Genomic DNA, 17,053 nt, shown 5'->3' with positions numbered 1-17,053 from the left:
AATTTCTTAGAGTAGAGAGAGAAAAATTATTAATATAAAATTGTTTGAGTTTCTTAAATATGATTTAAAGTTTTTTAGAGCATGGCCAGTGGTGTTTTATTGGGGTACTCAGACCATTTCTTAAGCCAAAAAGAAAAGAAAAATTAAAAGAATTGGCCCACAAATTAGTAGAACCGTTACTCTGCAGAGTATCGGAAGAACGCTTGAAGCAACGCTATGTAGCAGCTTCTGGTTGGATGTCTTTTAAAAGATAAAAAACCAATTTTTTTTTCATTTTCTTTTCCTCTTTTCCCGGACTCTCTCTCTCCTTCCTCCCTCGACGAACCGATGAATCTCTTCTGATTCTTCAGTTTTCATAGATTTCCTTGAATCGATTGGTTTTTGCGGTGGACTTGCTCTAAGAGACCCTAAACCCCTCTGTTGTGTTGGCTTGTGACTTGCTCTTAGACAATCTCGATTCTCTCTCTCTCTATATTCGTCGAAGGCCGACGACGGCAAATTTCTCCGACAAGTCTCTGTTACTCATCAATCTCTTGGTTAGTAAGCTGAATTGGATTTAGCATCTATCGCCTTCCATTTGTTTTTTTTTCCATACTTTATTGACACAATCGCTTTGAATTCACATTTCTTCTTGGTGGTAGATAATAAAGCTATAATCCACATGTGGAATCGAGATGTGTAATAGTATAATCTGCTGTTGTTAGTTGTTTCTCTCGCGTAATAAAAATTTCAGTGATTGATTATTGCTTGTGGGAATGAGAATATCTTTGTTGTGTATTCTCTCGGTACACTATCCTTAAACCCTTTGGCTTATGCAATTGCATGATCTATGTGTGGAATTGAGATGATAGGTCAGTGTTGTTTTTTCCTCATATGATTGCTGGGCCAAAATTGCTCGTGACATATATCAAGGTATTAAACCCATCTTTTTGTTTCCTTGTTTCACTTCTTGTTCTGCAGTTTTGCTAGTTTTGATCTAATATTTGCTTTCAGTTTTTGTTTGAACAAGGTAATTCATTGAAACTGTGAATCTTGTTTGATTTAGATTAGGTGAAAATATTGAATGCTTGGTAGTTGTGAATGAATGAATCAGTGCTGAAGATTATAGGTGTGATAAGCTTTCTTCAACTGATATTTGTGTTGGTTCCTTTGGTTTTGTTTCATAAGTCTGTGCAAAGTTTTGTTCTCCCTCTGTGTGATTTATAGGCTGATTCTCTGTTCTACTGTTTTGTTCTTTGATCAAAGCTTGAATCGGTTTGTGTTATGTTCTGTTTTTTATCAATGTTATGCTTTGTTCTTTGATCCGTTTATGATTTGTTATGTTCTTTGATGAAAGCGTGAATCGGTTTGTGCTATGTTCTGTTCTGTATCAATGTTATGCTTTGTTCTTTGATCCGTTTATGTTCTTTGATGAAAGCTTGGATCGGTTTGTGTTATGTTCTGTTTCAATTTTCTACGCTTTTTCATCAATTTGATTTGTTCTACTGTTTTTGTTGAGGTTTAATGGTTGAGCTGTGAAAGAAGCTGGAGGGAAGACTAGTGAGCCTGAGATTTTCCTGCATCAACTGATTCTCGATATGTATGTCTCAATCCTCAAGGCTTACACATCATATGTTTTATATGGCATTGTTTAGGATTTGAATGTCTGAGTTTTTTTTTATGATTACTGCAAGTATTGAGAGAATGAGCACATAATTTTTTTCAACTTGTAAAGCAGTTTCTGTTTTATGATTGAGAAACTTATGAAGGTTTTTCTAGTGGAAGATGATTTTGGTTTAAGTTCTTATTAGGTTGCTTAAATTAGTTTAATATTAATTATATGATTAATTTATTTTTGAGTAACCCATATGGGTTATTCCATTGGCCATGGTCTTAGATAAGAGGTTTTAGAAACTTTGGAGAGAATTATTACATTATCTAAGAAACTCATCAAATTAAATAATAATAATAGGATAATTTTCATTGTAAGAAACTTATATTAAGATCTATTGATGGAGAATCCCTTATAAGGCTGTTAAAAGGTGCTAGAAAATAGTTACTCGTCTATTTCAAAACGTCTGTTTTTTCGTTTGTTTTTTCTAATTTCAATGCAAGACGTTGTTGGAGCTATACCAAACATACACATTTTTAGGGTTAGGTACTAAATAAAAGGCAGATTTAGTTTGTCATAACTTTTTTGGGTGTGTAATAAGTATCATACAAATCGCAGGGATTTAGGATCATCATCTTATATGTGTTTAGTCGCTATAACATGTGCGAATAAAAAGTATCTTCAAGTACAAGTAATAAACCTCTATACTTTTTACTGATCCTAATCCAATAACTACTTATAAATTTCTATGTCTACATCGGAATCACTTGTTAATATGCAAATTATGGCTATATGACATGATTGGGTAGATACGAAGAATTAGCAAACAACTTAAAAGAGAATAAAGGAGCAACTCAATTATTTATAGTCAAGTAAAAGAAAATTCTATGCTGATATATTCGATGTACCAAGGTAGCCCTCTCACAAAATAAGTGTCTCAAAGCCATTGAGCATAATTGACTCTTCAAAGGAAGATAGGACACGTCTTACGTCTCTTTTGCCCTTTTGAATTATTTTAACTTCACCTTCGACTACATATGTGGAATAACTACTACACAACAATTTTAGCTGGTATTGATTCCTCAATGGCTCAATAAAGAAAGTAAATAAATAAGCAAACCATTTTGTAATCATTGATTAATGTGTGATTAGATGGACGCGAAGAGATAAACTTAAAATGTCTACTAAAACCTAACATATACACTTGTTTAAAATATGATAAAGGAACGGTGACACTCCAAAGGTACAAAACAATACTATCTTTTAAACTAATTAAGTATGATTAACTACATTATTAAAGGATTGCTATGTCAAGTAGTTGTTGCTAAATTATGCACTGCCACTAATTAATCTATTATTACCAACAATTAGATAACCAAGAGACAAGATTCTGTCGGTTATATCCATGCAATGAACAAAAACTATATAATTAAGAAGATTTAGAATATATCTATCGTATCATTGATGAGTTTACCACGAATACGTAAACCTTATCTATGTACATAATTTTTTTAGAGTCCACTAATTCATATTTACATTCCTTTTAATATGTTATCTCATACGTTAACTAGGAACAAATTAAATACACATACAATAATTGAAATGATATACAACGAAAAATTGTCATAGCTACCCCGTAATGATGAATCCTATATTTCTATAGAATAGATGATAGTATGATACATATCATGAATCCAACCAAACCCAGAATAAAAACGATTTGTTCTTGTCTGAATTTTTAAATAACATAGGATGTTTTGAAGAAACTTTAATGAAGAACATTTATCTTTGCAAGTTAGAGATATGACATGCAATTGACAAATAGTATATGTTTAAACGTCGTTATTTATTTTTATTTTTTGTAGGAATTCAAAATTTTCACCCTAGCTAGTTTTTTTCTTTACAAACGACAAACTTCGATAATCAATTTCAACGGTAAATTAATAATGTTAAGTTAGGTTTAAATTTGTGAAATGGGTAGCGAATCAAATGATTTAGAAAAACTATATTATATGAGATACAACATCATACATCAATCGATCCGTTTTGTTACAAGTAGAGGAAACCGAAACGGTTCTCTCAAATTAATTTATTACAGAATCGAACTTAGCAGATGAAAAATAGGGTTCACTGCACCAGATCATTACCCACTTCCCCTAATCTCCTCCCCTTGAAAAATTAACATGTAATAATAATTAATCAAGATTAATCAAAAATCACTGCTTGTTGTTCAAGAGAGCTGCTCTAAGCTCAGCCGGGTCAATCTCGTTGGAACCGGTTTCGGGTCTGTAATAACCGGTTTTGGGATCAGGAACCCAAGAAATCTTCTTGGTCGATTCTTCAACTCCCTTCTTCTTCATCGCAGCCGAAGCAACAGCTCCACTTCTTCCACCGCTCCCTTGCACCGCCGTTGCCGCATACCCGCGTCTGTTTAAACAAAAAAAGAAACGATACCGTTTAGAAAAACAGAGCATAACTACAAAACAAAACGAAACAGAGCATAACTACCAAAAAACAGAACGTAGAGAAGCTTACCGGAAGATAGCATTGGAGAGTTCGTGAGAGACGAAAGCAGATACGATCTTAACGTTGGATAGAGAACGAGCCATTTCTTGTAGTAATATGGTTTCTTGAAAGAGAGGAAAAAAAACAGACAATATAAAGTTCGAAACTTTTTTTTTTTTTGTTTTGCTTCTTTTTGTCGCCGCCGCAGAAGAAGAGATTTATCCGAGGCAGCGAGATTGAAGAAACTTTGGTTTCGTCTGTGTTCTCTCTCTCTTTCAAGGTTTGATAGAATGGCTTGTAGAGATGAGAAGAGAGGAAGGGGAGAGGAAGGTTTATATAGTAGTAGTGAAGGGAAGAAGAGAGAGAGGAAGTGACTCCGAAATTGTTGTCTTCTCAGTTTACCATAAACGACTGCGTCAATTCTGGCCTTTGAGTCTTTGTTGACCCATAATTAGACTTTTTTGTTTTAAATATAAGCCTTGGTTAATTAGGTTTTAAATGTGTGACTACGGAACTTTAACATAGTATGTTTTACGTAAAAATAATAATATTTCTTTATTTAGAAAATGCAAATTTTTAGATTTTTTTTCCAGTCAAATTAGTATTTCATGATTATTATCTTTTTTTTTGGGTGTGTGTCAAAGTATGTATTAAAGTTTTTATATGCCGAACAAAGAATCTGATTTCACTTGGAAATTGTTAAAACTATATTTAAGAAAAACAGAAAACGATTATATTCGTATGCTTAGGTATTTTTTACTTCTTTTTAAAATAACACTTGAAAGGAACGAACTTAAATGAATATATTATACGAACGGTTTAATGATTGAGGCTAATCAACATGTAGACGTGTAAATTAGGCAAAGTCAGAGTCGAATAAAATTATGAATTGTGTTTTAGAATGTCAAGATTCCATTGGTTAAGTTCCTACTTTGAAGTATTATTAAAATAACGTTGAGTGTATAAGGAAAAAAAATATAGTATGTAGTATGTACTATTCTTTTCCCTCTATATTAGAAAGGATGATTTTCTAAGATTTTTACAAAAATTAAAAAAATAATTAATGTTTAGTTATAAATATATTTTTATTTATAATAACATATTTCTTATAATTATTAACTAATAGTAGTTTATTAAAATTTTAAATTATTAATTAATGAATATTGAGATTTATAATTTTATATTATTAATTAATAAAAAATACATAAAATCAATTTTTGTGATACAAGATAAATTTATAAAACATCATCTATTCTAATATATCATTAGAGGAAGTAATAAATTACGTGTATGGTATTTTTGAGGCGGTGGAGGTTCTCTCGACGACCACTTGCATCGTGAAAGGGTTCTTTGATTCCTGGTTTCGCCCCCAGCTTCTTGGCATCACGACACACGAGCATCTTGTTTCTTTTTTTCCTTGGTAATGGTTTCGCATCTTGCATGGTTCCTCTTTCTTTCCTGTTGCATTTCTCGAGATGCTAGCTATGATTTTATAATGTTACTATCATTAAATACATAGAAAATTAGAAACCCAAAGCATATAGTATGAATTACGTACATATAGATTACAAAATGATCACACCTAACTAAATTAATCAATCTATGGTAGCATCACGGTGAAGAACCAATTGGTTCCAATCATTCTACTGTGATAATGTTAATAATAGGTCATCCTTACAAAAGACTACGATAAGAATATCAAATCTTTTACATGTTTTGGAGACTAATTTGGATAATTGGTCAGGGATTTCTTAGTTACAAAAACCTAGATGACCAATCATAAGACACAATTATTTAAAAATATACTGTACAATTTTTTGTTTGTGATATGATTAAATATTTGTTTCTTATTATTGAAAATAGCTTTTAAAATTAATATTCTTAATTTCTTAACTACTTTTTCTATATATTAACACTTTTAATGCAAATATACTAATAAAACATTTTTTTCTGCATATGTTACAATCATTTGATTTAAATGTCTCTTAGCTTTTAGTTTCATTTTGTTTTTCCTGTGCGCTATTCTATTCAGTATCTTCTACTTCTACATATTATCATAACCCTAGTGTTGGAATGCCAAAAAGATATACTACTATGAGCAAAAAATAATTTAATGCTTTGGGGGGTAAGGACAGGCTGTAATGTTAGGCGGTTGGTATATGAACTGAGAACATGTCGTTTGGTTTCGGTCCATCTATACACCACCAGGAAAACATTCGTGATGTCTTTTTTGGCTTTTGCATGTTCTTGTTCTCTAATCTCTACCTTTTTGTTTTATTCGGTCAAAATCTCAAACTCTTCTCTTTTGCATGGCTTACCCGAAAGTTACTTGTCATGTGAATTTTGAATACGAAACTAGTATATATATATATATATATATATATATAAATAATAGATATATATTAAAATTATATATGTTTATATATATATATAAACATTAAAATAATCGTTATCAACTACCCAATTTATATAAAATAACTGAATTCCAACCATCCAAATTTTCTAGAGTTTTGCATTTTGAATCTGCAACAATAATGGGCCAATTAATTATTAAAAACCCCAAATGGGTGAAACCACTAAATCCGAGGCTTTTTCTTAGTGGGCCTGTTATCTTCATCGATATCTATTCGTGTCTCGTGATTATGCAGATTATGGGATAATTAAGCATTCATGTTTGTTTTAGTTTTGTGCTGTCCTGTCAGTAAATGCTATCATAAAAACACGAATACAGTTGCGATATATAGAGTTGGTAACGACTAACGAGACTCTCAAACCCTAATCCTACCTACAGCTTCAAAAACAACTGATCCCAAATTATACACAAATTTAACATTGCATTAATCCAGAACTGTATGGTTTAAATCTTATAATAGAGTAATCAATCTAGTCCTAGCTACTTAATTAACAACAAGAACCGACTACAATGCCCGTCTCTCTATTAGATAAAAAGATGACGAATTAGTTTAAATATCTAATAACAAATCACCTACATATATATATATATATATGTATAGCAGTCTAGCAGAATCGGTAGAATTACTAAAAGGTCTAACACGATTAGACGATCTTGCGTATCTCTCTACATTATCTTTGGCGCTAAGACCTTGGTTTGATAAACATGTTGCATAATCATGTGTGTTATTTTCGTATAAGTTAAAAACCTGATTTATCTCTCTAATAAAAAGAATAGTATAATTTGTTCATCAGTCAATTATATTCTAGTCCACATAAATTTATAATACATTTACAATATATAGTTTCTATGCGCGTTGTCCTTGGAAAATTATTGCCAATAATTATTGTATAATGTCTGGCTGTTTAATTACGGCATAACAAAGAGCAAATGTCAAATAATTTCAAAATGTCCCCTACATTATAATTTACAACTACGTAAAAAACGAGAAAGCATTTTAAAAGCCCCCGTAGTTTCCATTTCCATGATCATACCACATCGGTAGAGATCTAACCAACATTTAAAGCTTGAATTTTTTACCGCCAAGTTTATTGATGAATTAAAGTTGTGCCCCAGTTTTTTTTTTTTGTGCAAACCGTACTTTAATTGATTTAAACCGGGGTTGGTACAAGGTTTACCAAGTTGTGCCCCGGTTAAAAATGTTTTTTCCTTCCATTTATTTGTGTCGATCTTGTACAGTTGGATGCAATTTAATGGCTTAAAAGTATCGCGAACCATTCTGATTTACATGAAACTTCATCATCAACAAGGCCGACAGACTTTTAAATTAACTTTGATGTGTCAGTGGCTTGAATAAGCACATATTCATTAAAATTGTAATACCAAATTTTTGTTGGCGAAAAAGTCAGCTAGAGACACATACCAAGTAAATAAATTCCTCGTTGAAGATATAACACTCGATCGGAGGAGAAGGTAATGTTATATGAAACTCAGAAAAGATATATATACCTCTTGTAAGTGGCAGACCCAATTTTTCTCTGCCCAGGTAAAAAAAGTAAGTAAAATTTATCATTTTTAATATAAATATAAAATATCATACAACATCTAAAACCTGTCTTTCACGAAAATTCTACACATGATCACGCAATAAAATGATTATAAATTTATAATTACAGATCGTTCATCTTTTAAAAGTCATAAATTGTATTGCAATTCTAAATTGTATTTTGAAACAGGTACTGTTTCGGAGTGTCCTAACCCCTTGACGCAGAAGAGGAGCTTCATAATCATAAGCCTCCAAGCCATGGCAAAAGGTACCATGCTAAGACCGAGATCATAAGCTACAATGATTATGCTGATGTTAAATATGGTGATGATGGTTTTGAGAAATTTCTTATGGGGAGTATCAAAAAGTCTCCTACTGCTACTAGAATTCTTGTTGTTCATAAGTATTGTGACAATCTTAGATACAGAAAAGTCTATTGTCCAAAAGATTCAGCTGAGGAAGGTTATGGTCATTTTTTATTGCTCACCGGCTATAGTGTCGAATGCAATGGTGTTCCATCTTGGGAGGCTTAGGATACCAAGGGTACCAGGCATAGAGACAAGGGTTATATACTAGACGTAATAACATTGTTACCAACTTTCTCGTTATGCATCTAATATCATATGAGGTAATTGTTGTTGTGTTCTTTCAAAATAAATGTGATTTGTGTTGGATATTTCATTGATCTGAGTTGAAATTGCCATTACTTTGATAGAGTATAAGGATTTGCCATGGTTACCACCAGTGTTGGAAGTTTTTAAATACCCTTGTCTTGGAAGATTTTATTTTTCTCTCTGCTTGAATGACAAGTTTTAAAAGCTTGAATCACAATTCATTGGTTAAGAATAAATACTAAGGTTAAAAAATTAGGCCAATTTTTTTCTAACTAAAAAAAACTTCTTCTTTCATTGTGAGCTAATGGACTTATGATGTTACAATAAAATTAAAGGATTTTAAATTACTAAAATATTATGTTATTAAACTAAATTGGACTGGATACAAATATACAAAACTCATCATCTTAAAGAAATTTATAAAATTTGGAGAGGTCAGCTGACCTTTCTTGGATACACGTACGTTCGCGGTTGCCCCTTGTTAATATTATCATCATGTATTCCCACCTTATACTCAAACTCAATCGATCTTTCACCATCTTTAAAAAATATCAATAATAAAAAAATTGTTAACAAAATATTTTTAAATTTTAAATATGTTAAACTAAAATCGGAATTAGCATCCCATACTTAAGGTCCATAAGTGTTGGTTTTATGTTTATACTTATCAAAATATAGCGGAATCGGTGCAAACATGTTTCTCTTTGAGGTGAAAGCTCTAACACAATTGGATGATCTTGCTATATATACATTATCTTTGGTGCTAAGACCTTGGTTTGATAAACTAAGCCTTTTGATAAACTAAGTTGCATAATAATGTTTGTAAATCTGATTTATCTCTCTAATAATTTTTTTTTTGATCATTATTCATCAGTCAACCCTACTCCAATAATAGGTTGAGGATATATAATTTGTACGCACGTTGTCCTTGGAAAATGATTAGTGGCAAACCATTAAATTAGTGCCAAAAACTATAGTATTAATTTGTGTCTGGTTTAAGTGACAATGAGCATATTTCAGATTATTTTCAAAATGTTCCTTAAGCTATACATTAGACCCACGTAAAATAATTCAACTATTATTTTGGTAGTTAATTAAGTTCGTTTTTAATGGTTATCTTTAGGAAAATAGTATAGTTAATTAAGTTCGTTTTTAATGGTTATCTTTAGGAAAATAATATTAGACTAGATCATTATCCGTGCAATAGCACAAGTTAAACTTTATTTTATACAAAAATTGTGTATATTTTTTTATGTTAAGATAATTTTTGATTTTTTATTAGTTTTTAAACAATCTCATCATATACTCTTAACATTTTACATTTAACATGTCGTCTATTATAAAAATTATAACTCATTTTATCATATAACACATTACATAAAAACCGTGTCTGCTATAAATATGTTAAATATATTTATTAAAAAAAATTAGAGTATTTTTGGAAGTTTTCTTTTGATATGTTAAATATTTATCATATTCTATAAAAATATCAAGTTAAGCTTGAACATTAGAATTTACTAAGAAACTGTTTTTCCTTGATCGAACTTGAAAGTCAAATTCTCCATCATTTATAAACACAAATCCACAATTTTTTGCTTATTTGTAAGGAGATGGTGTATAATAAGTGTAATTTAATTAATAAAGGTTATAAACCCAAAATTTTGTTAGAAAAATATAATTATGGTTTGTTAATGAAAAATAATTTTAATAACGGTATGTTAAATGATTTTTGGATTTAACCTGTAACCCAATATATCATAAATGGACTAAGAATAATAATTTTTCTTATTTGGTTATTTGAATAATTACTACAATTGGTTGTAAATTTTATTAGACATTAATACCTTTAGTGAAAATAAAATGTAGGTTAATTTGTAATTATATAGACTATACTTAATATATAGACTATAGACTATACTTAATTATATAGACTATACTAAATCTTTTGTCAAAAAAAAAAAAGACTATACTTAATCTTGTGTACTTCCCAATTAACATATATGCTGTGTACTTCTGAATTACTTAAGACTAGATTTTAACCCGCACCGAGGAACGATTGTTTAACTATTTTTTTTAAATTGTAGTTATATATATATATTTATTGTTTAATTTTATATAATTATATTTTGGTTGTCAATTTTAGGACTTGACCGTAATATACCGCGAGATAGTTTTTTTTATATAATCGTAATTTAATCAATTTAATATTATATATGTAATATTCTCATATTAATAAAACAAACAAATGAAATGATGAATTACCCGTATTGGCTCGCCATTTGACCCCGTCCATAATAAAATATTATCAATCTAGAATTGAGTATCTTTTGAAATTGTCAACATGTAAATCATCAAAAGTTTGCATTCTAGGATTTACTCCGTGTTGTACTATAAGACAATTTTTGTTCTTAAACTATTATTAATCTTTAAAAAAGCTTATGAAGTATGTGGAATATGATTAGGAAAACATAAAAATTAAATAAATGAGGATGTTATTCAAAGTATAATGTAAATCAATAACTTTACTCACGAATTTGACAATCCATAAAACATATTGACAAAATCATGGATCCTAAGTCCTAACACCCTAATATAGAAAAAAAACAATATTAGAAAGGACAAAATATGAAAACAGGAAAAGTTAAAAATACATAATAGTAGCACATAAATAACCTTTTCATTGGAGTTTAACGTTGTCGTAGAAAAATTGGTTTGCTTATGAGAAATATTTGTAGTGGTTTTAAGAAAATGGGAGGGATTTTTCTTTGAGTGATTTCCAAAAGTCTTGGTTAGAAAATTGGAAATATTTTAAAGAAATCATCATTTCCATCATTTTCGATATGTTTTGTAAGATTTAGAAAATTATTTTGGAATATGCTAACATGTATGAATGTAAGTGCCGTAAAACTACATACCTTTTTTATATAAAAAAATCAATTGCTTATCAATTTAGTAATCTATCTTACTATTTTAAAATTCCATACACAATAATATATCGATTTAAAACTTGTAATAAAAAAAGGAAAATAGAAATTAATTTTGTTCAGATATTTTAGGAAAATATTAAAATGTTAACATATTTGAACAAAATTAATTTATATTTTCCTTTTTTTTATTACAAGTTTTAAATCTATATATTATTGTGTATGGAATTTTGTGAAAATGTTAATATATCTGAACCAAAATTAATTTCTATTTTATAATTCCATTCTGGACTAAATTAATTTCTTTAAAAAGTTCAGGAGCGGATTTAAGAGTTCAGTACTTCAATTCAATCCTAAAGTTTGGGGTATTTTCAATATTCAAAAGTAATATGGGCAAAATCTGCAAAAATCAACGAGAACTATATTTCAATTTTTAAAAATTAATTTTGAAAAGCCCTAAGCTTTCAAGGGAAGCCATTGATGCCTGGGGGAGAAGAAGAAGAAGAAGAAGAAGCCTCTTCAAATGCTCGCGCGAACTCTCTTCTGAAGTAGAATTATATTTTATTCCTCAGTCTCATTCCCTATCCGTCGAACTAATACTCCGAAGACGAAGATGGCGAGCAAGCTCAAAGTCGACGAACTCCGTTCAAAACTCGCCGAGCGTGGACTCAGTACTACCGGATTCAAAGCCGTTCTGGTATGTATCCCTCTCTATCTCTGTCTCTCTGAATCGATTTTGCATTTAACTCTTCTTCTCTGGTTTGTTAATTATTCGAATTTGCTTTTTGGTGTTTGTTTCGTGGTGTTTGTAGGTAGAGAGGCTTGAAGAGGCTATCGCAGAAGACACTAAGAAGGAAGAATCGAAGAGCAAGAGGAAAAGAAACAGAGATTCTTCTTCGGATGAGACTGATGAATCGAACAAATTGACTGCAATTGGCCAATTTCGTGGGATGATTGTGAAGGAGTTGCGCGAGGAAGCTAATAAGAGAGGCTTAGATACAACGGGAACCAAAAAGGAACTCCTTGAGAGACTCTGCAATGACGCCAATAACGACTCCAATGCACCAGTCAAATCTGGTAATGAGTTTGTTGATGTGAATTCGTTTATTGGGATTGTATTGTTTGTATTGGAAATGTTCTTATTGTGTTTGTATTAAAGGGATAGATGAAGCTGAAGATGACAAAAATGGGTTTGAAGAGGACAAGAAAGAAGAGAAAATCGTAACTGCGACAAAGAAGGGTGCAGCTGTGTTGGATCAATGGATTCCTGATCAGATAAAGAACCAGTACCATGTTCTACAAAGAGTAAGGATTGTGAATTTAATCTTGAGTTTTGTATCTTATTGTGTTCATGAATGTTGGTTAGAAACTGGATTTTTTTTGTTGAATGCTGCAGGGTGATGATGTTTATGATGCTATTTTAAATCAGACAAATGTCAGGGATAACAATAACAAGTTCTTTGTCCTACAAGTCCTAGGTCAGTCTTCAAAGACCTTAAAAAATTAAATTTCCTTGTTGCTTCTGTTTTTGCTACTTTCCAAGATTATTAAGACAATAGCTGTCTTGTATGAGTATCAGAATTTCTATTGAAGCAGTTACAGCATTTGATGACTCTTTGTCATTCTTCATGGTTCTCTCTTCTTCATTGTCCATTTGTGCAGAGTCGGATACAAAAAAGACATACATGGTTTACTTCAGATGGGGAAGAGTTGGTGTGAAAGGACAAAGTAAGTTAGATGGACCGTATGACTCATGGGATCGTGCTATTGAAATATTTACCAATAAGTTCTGTGACAAGACAAAGAATTATTGGTCTGATAGAATGGAATTTATTCCTCATCCCAAGTTCTATACATGGCTCGAAATGGATTATGGAAAAGAGGAAAACGATTCACCGGTGAGTGTTTTGGAGTCCTTTCTTAAAATTTGTTGTGTGGTATGATATCCAAAGGATCAGCTGCAATAAGGTTTTGAGTGCATATCTACTTTTTTGCTTTTCAAATCGAACTCACTTTTTTTCCCCTGTTTAATTGAAATTGTAATTTTTTCTCATTGTTCAAATGTGCACAACCTCATAGTTCACAATTCTTTTTACTCAGGTCAATGATATTCCCAGTTCATCTTCCGAAGTTAAACCTGAAAATTCAAAACTAGATACTCGGGTTGCCAAGTTCATTTCTCTTATATGTAATGTCAGCATGATGGCTGAGCACATGATGGAAATAGGTTCGTGAGTCTTACTTTTATCACTTCATTCAAGTGAGAGTATACATTGGAAACATTAGCAGTGGTTGAGATTCCTTTGCTTTTATTTTTGATACACTATTTCTTAGTTCTGGTCTCCCTTTATATGATTTTTACTTCCTACCTTTTGTCCTGCCCATTCGTTTGTCATAATCCTCTTACATATATTCAAAATTCGTAACTGAAGGATATAACGCTAACAAATTGCCACTTGGCAAGATAAGCAAGTCCACAATTTCAAAGGTAATATAGTATCTATTTGGTCTCAATTGTGTAGATTATAGTTTGTTGTGATATCACATAATAGCTTCTCTTTGATCTATCTAGGGTTATGAAGTGTTGAAGAGAATATCGGAGGTGATTGACCGGTTTGATAGAAAGAGGCTTGAGGAACTGAGTGGGTAGGCCTTTTGTTAATCGCTATACTATGTGTCGCTTTTAGTTGAGTACATAATTGTTTCGCACAAAAGATCTTAGTTTTGAGTTAGTCTAACTTTGTGTCATTGTTGATGCAGAGAGTTCTATACTGTGATACCACATGATTTTGGTTTTAAGAAAATGAGTAAGTACATATACAGTTTACATCTGTGCTAAAGTTTAAGATTATATTTTATAACTAAACATTCACTAACGTCTAAATTCTGAGTTGTAACAGGTCAGTTTGTTATCGACACTCCTCAAAAGTTGAAACAGAAAATAGAAATGGTAATTCTTTCTACTGTCCTACATGGCTACATGACTAGTTTTGGTCTTCAGGAAATTAATGGTTGGGTGCTATATGTTTTGTGTTGTAATTAATATATCACTTTATAATGTAAGGTTGAAGCATTAGGTGAAATTGAACTCGCGACAAAGTTGTTGTCGGTCGACCGGGGATTGCAGGTAAGTCAGTCAGTCTGTGTGTTTTGAAGGCACACAATCACTCTTTCATATAGTTCCTTAATGATATAACATTATTCTTTTGCAATGGCTGTAGGATGATCCTTTATATTATCACTACCAGCAACTTAATTGTGGTTTGACGCCAGTAGGAGCCGATTCAGAGGAGTTCTCTATGGTAATTTTTTGTTTTGTGAACTTTAAATGAGCATCTTTGATACTCGAGTATTACAACATGTCTGTGTTTAAAACCTTTTGCTGTCTACTCCTTAAAAANTTAGTTTTGAGTTAGTCTAACTTTGTGTCATTGTTGATGCAGAGAGTTCTATACTGTGATACCACATGATTTTGGTTTTAAGAAAATGAGTAAGTACATATACAGTTTACATCTGTGCTAAAGTTTAAGATTATATTTTATAACTAAACATTCACTAACGTCTAAATTCTGAGTTGTAACAGGTCAGTTTGTTATCGACACTCCTCAAAAGTTGAAACAGAAAATAGAAATGGTAATTCTTTCTACTGTCCTACATGGCTACATGACTAGTTTTGGTCTTCAGGAAATTAATGGTTGGGTGCTATATGTTTTGTGTTGTAATTAATATATCACTTTATAATGTAAGGTTGAAGCATTAGGTGAAATTGAACTCGCGACAAAGTTGTTGTCGGTCGACCGGGGATTGCAGGTAAGTCAGTCAGTCTGTGTGTTTTGAAGGCACACAATCACTCTTTCATATAGTTCCTTAATGATATAACATTATTCTTTTGCAATGGCTGTAGGATGATCCTTTATATTATCACTACCAGCAACTTAATTGTGGTTTGACGCCAGTAGGAGCCGACTCAGAGGAGTTCTCTATGGTAATTTTTTGTTTTGTGAACTTTAAATGAGCATCTTTGATACTCGAATATTACAACATGTCTGTGTTTAAAACCTTTTGCTGTCTACTCCTTAAAAACCAAAATCAGGTTGCCAGTTACATGGAGAACACTCATGCAAAAACGCATTCGGGATACACAGTTGAGATTGCTCAACTATTTAGAGCTTCAAGAGGTGTTGAAGCTGACAGATTCCAACAGGTATGTTATGGTATTTCAAGCTTGTCATCAGTACTGTACATATTATTCTGATTTTTCATTTTGGCACTCTGAGACTTTAATTTTTCTTGGTAGTTTTCAAGTTCGAAGAACAGGATGCTACTCTGGCATGGGTCACGTCTCACTAACTGGGCCGGTATTTTATCTCAAGGTAACAAGTTTCTCCGTTTTTTTCTTTTCTGTCTCTTACTCTCCCTTTTTTTTTATCCTTCGTTGTTGAGGGATTTTCAAATTTCAATTGCATACTAAATATAACTTTTATGAGGCACCAAACAGGTCTCCGGATAGCTCCTCCTGAAGCGCCTGTAACTGGTTACATGTTTGGAAAAGGAGTTTACTTTGCTGATATGTTCTCGAAGAGCGCGAACTATTGCTATGCTAACCACGGGTCTAATGACGGCGTTCTGCTCCTCTGTGAGGTATGCTCTCTTCTTCTCTTATTGCTCATTTCACACGGAAATCAACAAAACTCATATTTATCAACAGGACCTTGGTATCGCATCCAACATAGATCCCTTTCTGTTTCCTAATGATATAAACTTGTGTAGGTTGCTTTGGGAGACATGAATGAACTCCTATATTCAGATTATAACGCCGATAATTTACCCCCGGGGAAGCTAAGGTACGCGGATAATCTCTTTCATATATCATCACACAAGTTCCTTATTACAAACCGCAATAAATTATGGTTTACGGTTTATGCACTGACTGATGATGGTTGCAGCACAAAAGGTGTGGGGAAAACAGCACCAAACCCATCGGAGGCTCAAACACTAGAAGATGGTGTTGTTGTTCCACTAGGCAAACCAGTGGAAAGTTCATCCTCCAAGGTTTTTTATTTCGCTTCAACACATTCACACAATCTTAGTAAACAAACTCTCCCAAATTGAAAGTCAACTTTAGTAAATTGATTTTAATTAACTTTTTGCAGGGGATGTTGTTGTACAACGAATATATAGTCTACAATGTGGAACAAATAAAGATGCGTTATGTGATCCAAGTCAAGTTCAACTACAAGCACTAAAACTTATGTATAAAGCTTTTGAACATCATCATCTAATGATCAAAATCCCAGCAATTTTATCTTTTAACAAATTATTCGAGTAGCTTTTGTATTTTGGCTTGGGATTTTGTCACTCAATGATTTGAAATTCTAATTGCACTGCTTTTCAAACTCTCCTAATCAAATTTTGCACCTAAGTTCTTAGGTTTTTGACGAGGAAAAACCGGTTTAATCG

At 31.8% G+C, this 17,053-nt stretch overlaps 2 protein-coding genes and 1 long non-coding RNA gene across 4 annotated transcripts; 2 read left to right on the top strand and 1 right to left on the bottom strand.

Annotated features, from left to right (window-relative positions):
* Positions 210-1,779, top strand: LOC104707863. Its single transcript, XR_754712.2, has 2 exons — positions 210-536; positions 642-1,779. It is a non-coding gene; the product is annotated as an uncharacterized LOC104707863 (long non-coding RNA).
* On the bottom strand, positions 3,582-4,410 carry LOC104707862 (protein SENESCENCE-ASSOCIATED GENE 21, mitochondrial). The gene is made up of 2 exons (XM_010424300.2): positions 4,127-4,410; positions 3,582-4,018 (listed from the first exon to the last, which is right to left on the bottom strand). Exons 1-2 carry the CDS (start codon positions 4,198-4,200, stop codon positions 3,808-3,810), a joined length of 285 nt encoding a protein of 94 aa, XP_010422602.1. The 5' UTR covers positions 4,201-4,410; the 3' UTR covers positions 3,582-3,807.
* LOC104707861 (poly [ADP-ribose] polymerase 2-like) lies at positions 11,966-16,994 on the top strand. 2 transcript variants are annotated; one of them, XM_010424299.1, is made up of 18 exons: positions 11,966-12,290; positions 12,406-12,670; positions 12,759-12,898; positions 12,990-13,071; positions 13,256-13,491; positions 13,694-13,820; positions 14,026-14,081; positions 14,166-14,239; positions 14,354-14,400; positions 14,494-14,543; positions 14,658-14,720; positions 14,815-14,895; positions 15,687-15,797; positions 15,891-15,966; positions 16,092-16,234; positions 16,364-16,437; positions 16,540-16,645; positions 16,747-16,994. In XM_010424299.1, exons 1-18 carry the CDS (start codon positions 12,207-12,209, stop codon positions 16,837-16,839), a joined length of 1,908 nt encoding a protein of 635 aa, XP_010422601.1. In that variant the 5' UTR covers positions 11,966-12,206; the 3' UTR covers positions 16,840-16,994. The 2 variants fall into 2 exon arrangements, with proteins under 2 accessions (XP_010422601.1, XP_010422599.1); XM_010424297.1 differs by having other exon boundaries at positions 12,753-12,898.

Source organism: Camelina sativa, chromosome 8 (genome assembly GCF_000633955.1).
Source record: "Camelina sativa cultivar DH55 chromosome 8, Cs, whole genome shotgun sequence".
NCBI lineage: Eukaryota > Viridiplantae > Streptophyta > Magnoliopsida > Brassicales > Brassicaceae > Camelina > Camelina sativa.
The sequence above is the reverse complement of the archived record's forward strand: the minus strand, read 5'-3'. Positions and strand labels throughout refer to the sequence as shown.

Excerpts from the sequence above, each read along its gene's own strand:
- LOC104707862 (XM_010424300.2), bottom strand. The coding sequence starts at position 4,200 with ATGGCTCGTTCTCTATCCAACGTTAAGATCGTATCTGCTTTCGTCTCT. Across the intron at positions 4,019-4,126 it reads CTCTCCAATGCTATCTTCCG|ACGCGGGTATGCGGCAACGG; the intron begins GTAAGCTTCTCT and ends TTGTTTAAACAG.
- LOC104707861 (XM_010424297.1), top strand. The coding sequence starts at position 12,207 with ATGGCGAGCAAGCTCAAAGTCGACGAACTCCGTTCAAAACTCGCCGAG. Across the intron at positions 12,899-12,989 it reads AGTACCATGTTCTACAAAGA|GGTGATGATGTTTATGATGC; the intron begins GTAAGGATTGTG and ends TGAATGCTGCAG. Across the intron at positions 15,967-16,091 it reads GGCCGGTATTTTATCTCAAG|GTCTCCGGATAGCTCCTCCT; the intron begins GTAACAAGTTTC and ends GGCACCAAACAG.